The sequence below is a fragment of the Orycteropus afer genome, unplaced genomic scaffold (assembly GCF_000298275.1).
Source record: "Orycteropus afer afer isolate SDZICR_OR568_19922 unplaced genomic scaffold, OryAfe1.0 scaffold00130, whole genome shotgun sequence".
In the NCBI taxonomy this organism is placed as follows: Eukaryota; Metazoa; Chordata; class Mammalia; order Tubulidentata; family Orycteropodidae; genus Orycteropus; species Orycteropus afer.
In genome coordinates, this window is record NW_006921717.1 from 1,416,599 (window position 1) to 1,427,337 (window position 10,739).

Sequence of the window (10,739 nt, forward strand, 5' to 3'; positions counted from 1 at the left end):
GGATGGGCCACTTTCTTGGATTGGCTGCCCTCTGGGATGGACTGCCCTCTGGGATGGGCCACTTTCTTGGATTGGCCGCCCTCTGGTGTGGGCCGCCCTCTGGGGTGGGCCGCCCTCTGGGGTGGGCCGCCCTCTGGGGTGGGCCGCCCTCTGGGGTGGGCCGCCCTCTGGGGTGGGCCGCCCTCTGGGGTGGGCTAATGAAGCGCCTGGCGTCACCGGCTGGTGTGAGCCCTGTGGAATAGGGGGTGCTGAGGAGCGTGCTCCTGACGCTGGTTTGGAACCAGTTTCCTCCTGGCTCCAAACTTGGCCCTGAAGGAAATGTCGCAGCCGGAGCACTGCCAGCAGCCTCCTTGTTGGGAGAGAAAAGCAGACTAGGATGGAGCCGTGGGCCAGGGTCTGGCCACGGTGGCTCTGTGGCAGCTGAGCTCCTGCCACGCCTCCATCAGGCTTCCCGCATGGGCTGCAGCCGCCCGCCACCTTCCCACAGACGGGCTGGTTCTCAGGGCCGCCGTGTGGCGTCGGGCGCAGGTTCCTTCCTGGCAGCGTGTGAACAGTCAGCAGCGTTGCCGAGTAAAGGGAGCAAGACACCGTTTCCTGGGAGGGCCAGGCCTGGCTCGGGGCTGATTCTGTCAGCTGTTCTCGTGCCAGCGTCTTGCCCGGTGCCCCGTCCGCGGGGACCGAGAGTGAACGGCGATCGCTGCATCGCTAGGGTTCCCTGAAAGGGTCAGAGCCCCTCCTCAGCTTTGCTGTCCAGTGGCTCGAGCCTGCCGTGCTCAGACCTGCACGGAGGACGCCATGTGCCCCCCTGTGTCTTTACAGGGAACATCTTACTGCTGGACGGCCCCGAGGACTCCGGGAAGCCCCGGCTGATGCTCATTGACTTTGAATACAGCAGTTACAATTACAGGTGCGCTCACAGCCGCGTGCTCTTGTTCCAGCCGGGTGTCGGGAACCGTTGTGGGGGAGAGCAGGTCGAAATGCCATGCCCCGCTGAAGTCCCTCCGCCCCGGCGGCCTGTGGTGCCCGCGGGGAGAGGCAGTGCCGGCCCCAGTCCTTGGTGCCCTGTGAGGGGAGTGGGGGGGTGAGGAGAAAACCTGGGGCCTGTGCTGTCTGTGCTTCTCCAGTCGTTCTCCTCCCAGAAGGCCTGGCCGCAGGAGGGCGCTCTCGACCGTGCCGCAGCCCCACCAGGGTCTGGGCAGCACCTGCCTGCCTGCCTTCGTCAGATGTGACTGATAAGCCCACAGTGGTCAGTCCTGTTCTCCTCAGCGCGGGGCGTGCAGCGGGTCTGGGCAGCTGCCTCGGAACTGGGCCCGTGAGGTGGGCCCCTGCCGGAGCAGACTGCCTCACGCCGTGTCTCTCCTCCCTCGAATTGCAGGGGCTTCGACATCGGCAATCACTTCTGTGAGTGGATGTATGACTACACCTATGAACAGTACCCCTTTTTCAGAGCGGATTCCCAGAAGTACCCCACCAAGGAGCAGCAGGTAGGGGGTTTGCTTTCCTGGGCTCGGTAGGGAGATCGTCGAAGTCGGCCTTATGCCGTTAGAATTACGTCTTAACTTTTAGAGCTGTCTTTTTGTGGTCCTTGTTGGAGATGGGCCCACTCAGCACTGTCTGCCTGTGCGTCAGGGATGCTGATGCCAGACGTTAAGCTGTGCAGCCATTCTCACCCCTCCTCCGGTGTGTGCCCCCTCTAAGCATCCTTGCTGACCTGGAGTTGCTGTTGCCAGTTTGATCCCATGTAGTCAGGAGCCCTGGTCGTGCAGTCGTTCAGTGGTCGGCTGCTAACTGAGAAATCAGTGGCTCAAACCCCCCAGTGGCTCTAGGGGAGCAAACATGTAGCCATCTGCCCCCATAAAGGTCACGGCCTGGGAGACCCTACGGAGCAGTTCTGCTCCCTCCTGTAGGGTCGCTACAGGTCAGAGCTGACTCGGTGCACAGCAGTGTCAACAGTGAGTTTTAAGAGCACAAAGATGACGGTGGGCCGTCTTTACTAGTTAGGCTCAACCGATGTTTGGTTTACAGAAGGCTTCAGGGCATGCTTTGGTTTATGGCTTCAGGGTTAAAGATTACAGGGACATGCTTTCACGTGTGGGGGGGCGAGGCAGACCCTTCTGTTCTGAATGTCATTCGTCTCTGTTAAACGTGGCCACACACGTGGCTGTTTGGGCCCAGCTCTTTACCCCTGCCACACAGGCCCGCACTCAGAGAGGAGCAGAGCTGGGTTTCTAGTTCCTTCTGCTTTTTTCCAGAAAGCCCAGCCTCTGTTCCACTTTCAGGTTCTCACTGGACATCACTGACCTTCCTCTGTTCCTGTTGTGCAGAGAGAAGTAGCCAGTTGGGCAGCGCGATCTGTGACTGGGGGGGTGCCCTTCCTGCTCCTCTGGGTGGGGGTCCGGAGACCACACGGAGAATCGTTGCTCACGGGAATTCCCTCCCGGGCAGCCTGCTCTTCTCCCCACAGCCCTCCACTGAGCCTTGGGAGCAGGGCTGGAGAGAGGGGGTACCAGCCCACCTCTGTGTTTGTGCATGGCACCAGCCCCCGACCCTCAGTGAGCCCCTGCTGCGTAACCTCTCTCCTGGGCCCTCCCTCTGCTTGATGGTCTCCAGTGTGTCACACAGATGTCAAGGGCGGTCAGGGCAGGGGTGCATTCATGCAGCACTCACTCTGGGCCAAGCACAATGATGGGGGTCTTCAGAAGGTGGCCCATGAAGGACAGCGGTTCAGATGTGGAGTTGCTCCAGTGCCAGAAACTGACACATTTTAAGGCCAAGGGTGATGAACGTTAGTGTCCCCTGAGCAATGTGGCTGGGACCTCCTGGACCTCAAGGTCATGCTACGTGAGAAAGGAGAGTGAGGGAGACTGGGACCCTTCAGTTTGGGGAAGAGAGGGCAGGGGAGTGGCCACCACTCGCCGTTTGGATTCTTGCTGAAGAGGAAGTCGGGGCCCCAGGTGGTGCGACGGTGACTGTGCTCAGTGCTCACCCAAAGGGTGTGGAGTTGGGTCCACCCAGAGGTGCCCTGGAGGAAAGGGCTGGTGACCTGCTTCTGAAAGAGCAGCCACTGACTGCCCTGTGGCCGTTTTCCTCTGGCACTCGGGGTCGTCAGGAGGCAGAGTCGACAGCAGCTGTTTGGAAGAGAAACGTCGTCATTTGTTGGGTGCTGTCGGCTCGGCTCTGCCTCGTGGTGACCCCCCAGACCACAGAACGAAACGCTGCCGGGTCCTGCCCCGTCCTCACGGTCCCTGCTGTTTCTGAGCCCATCGTGGCAACCACTGTGAATCCTTGTCACTGCAGGTCTTCCCTGTGCCCTGACCCTCTCATGTCACCAAGTACCATGTCCTTCTCCAGGGACCGGTCCCTCCTTACAGAATACCCTCTGAGGAGCATTCTGACTGCACTTCTTCCAACCTGATTGGTTCATTCTTCTGGCAGCCCGTGGTCTAGTCAGTACTGTTCACCAACCATAATTCAGATGCATCAGCTCTTCTCTGGTCTTCCTTAGTCATTGTCCAGCTTTCTCATGCACATGAAGCCATTGAAAATCATTGGCACTGGTCGGGTGCACCTTAGTCTTCCTCCTGGCTTTTTAACACTTGAAAGAGGTCTTTTGCAGCACACTTGCCCAGTGCAATACAATGTTTGATGTCTTGACTGCTGCTTCCATGGGTGTTGGTTGTGGATCCAAATAAAATGAAACCCTTGACAGCTTCAGTCTTTTCTCCATTGATCATGATGCTGCTCATGGGTCCAGTGGTGAGGATTTTTGTTTTCTTTATGTTGAGGTGTGATCCATACTGCAGACTGTGGTCTTTGATCTTCATCAAAGTAAGTGCTTTGAGTCCTCTTCACTTTCACCAAGCAAGGTTGTGTCAGCTGCATATCACAGAGTGTTAATGAGTCTTCCTTCAATCCTCATGCCACATTCTTCTTCATATAGTCCAGCTTCTCAGATTATTTGTTTAGCATACAGATTGAATAAATATGGTGAAAGCATATGCTTACATTAGAAAAAAGAAAGAAAGAAAAAGAAACTCACTGCCATCAGGTTTATTTGACTCATAGTGACCCGATCCTGATGCCACATTCTTCTTCATATAATCCAGTTTCTCAGATTATTTGCTCAGTGTGTAGATTGAATAAGTACAGTGAAAGGAACAACCCTGACACCCACCCTTCCTGATTTTGAACCATTTAATATCCCCTTGTTCTGTTCAAACAGCAGCCTCCTGGTCTATGTACAGGTTCCTCATGAGCACAATTAAGTGTTCTGGAATTCCCGTTCTTCTTAGTGTCACCATAATTGGTTATGACCCACACAATCAAATGCCTCTGCACAGTCAGTGAAACACAGGTAAACGTCTTTCCAGTCCTCTCTCCTTTCTGAGTTTTTGAAAATCGTAAATGTTGATCTTTATCAGACAACTTTTCCATATCTGTTGAGGTGGCCTCGTGTTTGCCTTTTTATTTCATTAATGAGAGATTTTTAACTGTTCAGCCATCCTTGAATTCCTGAAATAAACTCTATTTAGATGAGTTGTGTTCTTTGTAATGCTCTGTTGGGCCCAGTTAGGGGATAGTTTAGGAGTTCTCCATCCACGTTCGTGTATGACATGGACCTGTAATGTTCATTTTTAAAATTATTACTCGTATCTGCTTTTGGAGTGAAAATGACACTAACCTCATAAACGAACCGTGCAGCCCGCTCCCGTTTTCTTACCTGGAACAAAGTTACGTAAGGAGAGTACCTGTTCTGTGTGTTTGGTTCATCTTGCCTGTGAACGCTCTGTGCCTGGAACTTCCTGGAGAAGGTCGTTAATGTTCATTTCATAAGATGCTATTCTGTTCAAGCTTTCTTTTGCTGCTGCTAATTTCGGCAGCTTGTGTCCCCAGCAGTTAACCATGTGATGTGTTGGCTCAGGGCTTGGCCTGTAAAACTGGTCTGCCTGGATCTGCTTTATGGTTTTACTGTGGTTTGGGTGAGATTACAGAGCAGATAGTTCCCCAGTCCACAGCGTGCACACACGTGCAGTCCCCTCAGTGGGACGGCATCCTTCATCCTGGGGCTCCCTGTGTCCACTCACCCTTCTTTCCTGTCCCTTCCTGCCTCCTGAGCTTTGTCTGGGCAGATGCTGTCATTTGATTGACTGACTGAGGAGCACATCCCTCCCCAGTGTTACTGTTGACTTGATAGGCCTGGGTCTTGTTTGGCTGAAAGCGGATTCCCAGGGATGGGTTCAGTGCCAGCTTGAAAGGTGTCTAGGGGCCACAGGCCCAGGGCTTCCCCCAGTCTCTGTGAGGCCAGTCTGTTGGGTCTCTTTCATGATTTTGAACTTTGTTCTACGTTTTTCCTCCTGCCTCTGTCCAGGACCTTCTGTTGTGATCCTGATGAGAGCAGCCAGTGGTGGTTGCGGGGCACCATCTAGTTCTTCTGGTCTCAGGACAGTGGAGGCTGTGGGTCACATGGTCCCTCAGTCCTTTGGACTGATTGCTTCCTTGTCTGCACGGATTTGAACCCCAGACCTGGCACTGCTGGCTGTATTCCCTGCTCAGTGCTGTATGTTCCGGTCTCCTCATTGTGAGCATTACGTGAATTACTATTCAAGACAGTGTCTGCTGAGCGAGTGGCTGTTACTTTAAATGTAACAGGGGTTGCAGTTGTCTTTCTCCGCCAGCTTTTCAGCAGAACATAGACCCTTCCAGAACCCCCGGGCAGGACAGGGCTGGACCTTAAGCAGTGCTTTCTGTGGTGGAGGTGGTGGGGCGCATGAGAGCTGGTTCTTAAGCAGGAGGTGGAAGGGCAGGCAGTGGGAAAGGCCACAGAGAAGGACTTGTGCCCTCCAGCTGAGCAGCTAATTGATGAGGGTTCTCTCTGGGAGAATTAAATGACAGATGTTTCCTCATTTACAGAAGAAAGAGCGTGGCGGTTACTGGGTTTTGTTGCCTTTGAGACAGTATGAGGTAATCAGGAACGAGCAGTCTCAGGTGAGTGGGGTGAACAGTTAGAGCAGGTAGAGGCGCTCCTTAGAGTGACCAGTGATCAGGCCTAGGACAACGGAAGGGCAGTGTTTGCTCAGGGACGGCACCCAGAGGCCTGCACCTGCTGAGGGCAACAGCGTCCGTCTCTGCCAGCTGCCTGCTTGCCTTCTCCTGGGACCCGAGAGGCCGCAGGGAGTGTGTGTGCTTCGTGGCGGCTACTGACAGTCAGTGTTCTGACCATCACTGAGCCTAACACAATTACCTTTTTTTTTTTCTTCAAAAGCTCCATTTTATTTCCCATTACTTGGCTGCCTTCCAAGATGAATTTGCAAACCTCAGTGATGAGGAGAAGTCCGCTACAGAGGAGGAAATGTTGGTTGAAGTCAACAGGTAACGGTTCCTATTTTCTGACTGGTAAGGCTCATTTCGCCTACACAGACTGTACTTGGCGTGCCTGGTTGCAGTTAGGGGTGGTGTAGGAGCTCCTGCATAACCACCCATCTCTAGGACTTAGACTCTGTCAAAGCAGAACATGTGGAACTTCTCCCGTGGCTGAATTTGTTCGGGGCCCTGTGTGTTCAGCGCACAGTGTTCAGGAGAATGGGCTCTGTGTGGAGAAGGTCAGGCGGCTCGGCTGGGATTGCAAACTTGAACCTGCACACTGACACTCACACACACAAAGGCTCTGTAATGCGGGCCTGGGAACCTTCCTGCGACAAGCTCCAGCTGATACACTCTGGCACCTAGCTTCTGCTAGAAAATGGTGAGAAATCACAGTTGCTGGCTCTGAGTCTTGCCTTTTGGACGGTCTTTTGGCCTCCAATGCCATGCTTTGACTTGCCACAGCACAGCCCCCCAGCTCCCAGGGCCTGCACGGCTGCAGAGAATGGCACTCACTGCTTATCCATACCCATCCCTGCGGAAGGAGTGCCTTGGGTTAGCCCTGTCCTTCTGGGCCTTGACCTGTGGGATCGTCCAGGAAGCTGACTGCTGAACTTGGGCCCACCTTGTTGCTCCATCTGCCCCATGTACCACAGATGTCATTTCATGGGCCAAGGCTGCAGCCACCTTCGCCCCCCCAGGCCCCACCTGCAGTGTGGGTCTTCCTCTCTGTTTCCTGATTGGGTGCACGGAGAAATGGAGGTTGGGGGGTCTCAGACAGCAGAGAGCAGCATGAGGGACTCTCGTGAGCAGCCAGGGCCCTGGGGCTCCGGGAACAGGAAGGAGAACCGGAATAGGAGGGCTTGGCGAGGACGCAGACCCAGTGGTTCCTCAGTCAGAGCTTTGTTTGATTTTGTGAACCCAAAGGTCCTGTTCTGAGTAGAACCTGGGCTCTCAGTGACGGGGGGCGGGGCAGCCTGTGGGGAGTGGTGTGGTTCCCGTTCACAGCCCCTGCTTGCCGTCTGTGGGAGAGGAGGTGGATGTGGGGTGAGGGTGGGATCGAGGAGACGTCTCTAGCCCCTCTGGTTACAGGCGGTGAGGGGGCTGATGCCGCCATGCATCCTTGTGGCAAACATCGTTTCTGTCTCTGTGGGAAGCCCAAGACTTTACCAGCAGGGCTCCGGGAATGCCGTTAGGGGTCTGGGCAGGCAGTTGGGTACACTCCCACCTCGTGGTGGCCACTGCTCCCTGGCTAGGGGTGGGGGGAGAGGAGAATGTAGTCCCATGGACCTCACCAGGGGAGACAGCTGTTGCCCCTGGATGAGGGAGGATGCTCGTGGAGGGGAGCCTGCTCCACCAGCCCCCGACCGAGGCTGCGTGTCTCACGACTCTCTTTGTAATTGCAGATTCTCCCTCGCATCCCATTTCTTCTGGGGACTCTGGTCCATCGTCCAGGCCAAGATTTCCTCCATTGAATTTGGGTACATGGTATGTCTCGGGGTGGTTCTGCTCTTTTGCTCTACGGGAGTATGCTGCGGGGTGTGTGAGTGCTTGACTATAAACGGACGGTCCTGGAGGGTTTCTGTTACCCTCACGTACCTGAGCGTCGTGAGCTGCTGGCACTGGTGCCCGGAGCCAGGACAGTGCCGCTCACCCCCTGCAGGCTGTGTGGTGTCGGGGCCCCCTCTGATGCTGGGAGGGGCTGCCCTCCCCCCGGAGCCAGCAGGACCTGCCTCCCCTGCTGCAGAGAGCAGTTCTGGGTGGGAAACAGAGAAATCCTGGCCCCAGAGGTGCAGCCCTTCTACCACAGGGGACACTCGGGGGGACTGTAGGTGGTCCCTGCCCCTGCCACAAAGGGCGTACTCATCCATTACCACGCCATTCTCCAGACTCTGGAGCCTGGCGTGGAATTGGAGTTGACCTTTACTGAATTAGATCTTCCATTTGATGTTGGCAAGTTTGTAACTGAGGCTGTAATTTGACCCTAACCCCAGGAACTGTCCTTGATGCAGAGGGGCGAGGCTCTTTTTGACTCTGGATAAACCTTTCTGTTGCTCTGTGACTAGTGGTAGGGCATATGCTGGGTTAGGGGATGGGCACACAGTTGAAGACGAGTGAGCCCCGTTCTTTGGGGCAGATGGTGGGACACGACGAGTTCGTCTTGACCTCCTCATGTAAGGATGCTTTCTGTCCCTAGTCAGAAGGTTTGATGCACAGATGCTGTTAGGAAGAAGGGAAGGGGAACCATGGATTTTAAAGGTGGATTTGGAGTCATGGTCACGTGATACTGTAGACAAAGTAGACGTCAGAACGAGGAGTCCAGCCAGAGGCAGAGAAGGGCAGCTCGTAATAATACAGAGATCAATTCATCAAGAAGGCAAACCGTGCTGGACGTGTACACACCTGTCCTCCAAAGACAGAAGCAACACTGACAACACTGAGAGGCGGCGACGTCAAATTCACGACGGTAGGAGGTTTCACACTCATTCTTTGTGATGATAGAGAAAGTCAACACAAAGCCAGGAGGATGATGGAAGAAGCAGATGACAGTGTCCGCCCGCGTAGCCTAATGGACGTTTATGGAACGTTGCACCGAACGGTTGCAGAACATCCAACCTTTACAAGTGAACATGGAACATTGATCAAAAAGACCCTCTACTGGGCCTTCAACAGGTCTCAGTAAATTTAAAAGGATTGCAGTAGTACAGCCTATGCTCTGACCACACTGCGATTTAATTGGAAATTAACCAATAAGTGATCCAGAACATTTCCAATTATTTGGAAATTAAACAGTATATTTCTAAATAAACTCTAGGCCAAAGGAATTGAAAGGAAAATTAGAAAACGTTTTATGAAAACATAAAACATCAATTTGTGGGAGATAGTCTGTTTTAGTTATCTAGTTCTGTCACAAGTAGATGGCTGTAAAGAGCAGAAATCTAAAATGTATGCTCCTTGGCCACATTGAACAAGAAGAAAAAGACAAATTGGAGAAAGGCTGGTTGCTTTCCCGCCCACTGCCCCAAAGCAGGAACAGGGCAAGAGTGCTGTGCCCCATGTCTGCCAGACTGTACCGGAGCGCCTCCCCAGTGCTGCAGGGCCGTGAGGAGTGGGAGAGGCAGGCGGGCTGGGACAGGGCAAAACAGCTGCCGTCACGCACAGCGCCTCCACGGACGTGAAAACAGTGAAGGAATCGCCAGAGAAGCTATTTAATGCCCGAGTTCCCCAAGGTCCCAGGGTACAAGGTTCACACCAGAAACAATTGCATTTCTATATCCTAGAAACAACTAGAAAGTGAAAAATATTTTAACTGTTTACAGTGGTTTTAATAAAGATGACATTTTTCGGAATACTTTTTTTTTTTTTTTTTTTAATGTGCAAGATCTGTGTGCTGAAAACTGCAAAAGATTTCCAAAAGTAAAGGCCTAAATGAATGGGAAGCTAGACCATGTTTAAGGAGCCCTGGTGGTGCAGTAGTTAAGTGTTGTTTGACTGCTAACCAAAAGGTTGGCAGTTCAAACTCACCAGCTGCTCTCTGGGAGAACGAGGAGGCAGTCGGCATCTGTGAAGACTGGCAGCCTTGGACCCCTCTGGGCACTTGCACTCGGCCCTCTCGGGGCAGTGGGTCCGAGTCATTGGCCGCAGTCTCTGCTCCTTAGGCGTGGTTCATGCATCAGAAGGTCCATTCCTTCCAAGCTTGTCTCTCGGTTTTCCACAGTCCCCGTGAGAATCCTCTTGTTTTTTGTAGAAATTGAAAAGCTGGTTCTAAACTTGGTGTGAAATGCAAGCTGCTCCTCTTTAGTGATCCCGCTTTGGCGGTCCCAGGAAGTGGGCAGCAGCCTCTGTCGTCTTGCTAGCATCCCAGGGGCCACCTCCGTACCAAGGGGTGGCTTTCTGCCATCAGTGCATTCGGGGTCAACAGGACAATGTGTGCTAACGGACACCGAATGTCTAGGCCCAGACAGGCCAGGGGGACCAGGAGCCGTGCCCCTGAGCAGCCAGGTGGCACAGTTGGTACTGCCTGGCTCTGCACTGTGGCGCTCAGCCCCGGGGGGTCGGTGGGGTCTGGGTGAGCAGGCACCTGCGGTGAGCCTCTCTGTGTTTGCTGTCTCTTAGGACTACGCCCAAGCGAGGTTCGATGCCTATTTTGACCAGAAGAGGAAGCTTGGGGTGTGACTGTGGGGCGGCCCTCGGACCTTCACCACTGACCGTGCGGGGCAGCCGGCCAGGGCTCCCTCCGCGCTCTGAGGCCTGACTTACCTGCGGCAGGAAGGCGTGGCCGACTCACTCCAGACCCAGATGTGTATGATACTGAAGACTGTATTAAAACTGACAACAGTTCTTTCCCATCTCACTGGCGGTTTCTCCAGGCCTTGGAG

General features: G+C 54.1%; 1 protein-coding gene across 1 annotated transcript in view; it reads left to right on the top strand.

The window, feature by feature from the left end:
- CHKA (choline kinase alpha) overlaps positions 1-10,536 on the top strand; it is a 60,221-nt gene extending 49,685 nt beyond the window's left edge. The window contains exons 9-13 of the mRNA XM_042781533.1: positions 820-907; positions 1,376-1,484; positions 6,263-6,369; positions 7,767-7,848; positions 10,477-10,536. Coding sequence (XP_042637467.1) covers positions 820-907; positions 1,376-1,484; positions 6,263-6,369; positions 7,767-7,848; positions 10,477-10,536 — 446 coding nt within the window. The remainder of the gene's footprint in view (positions 1-819; positions 908-1,375; positions 1,485-6,262; positions 6,370-7,766; positions 7,849-10,476) is intronic.
- The last annotated feature ends 203 nt before the right edge of the window (positions 10,537-10,739 follow it).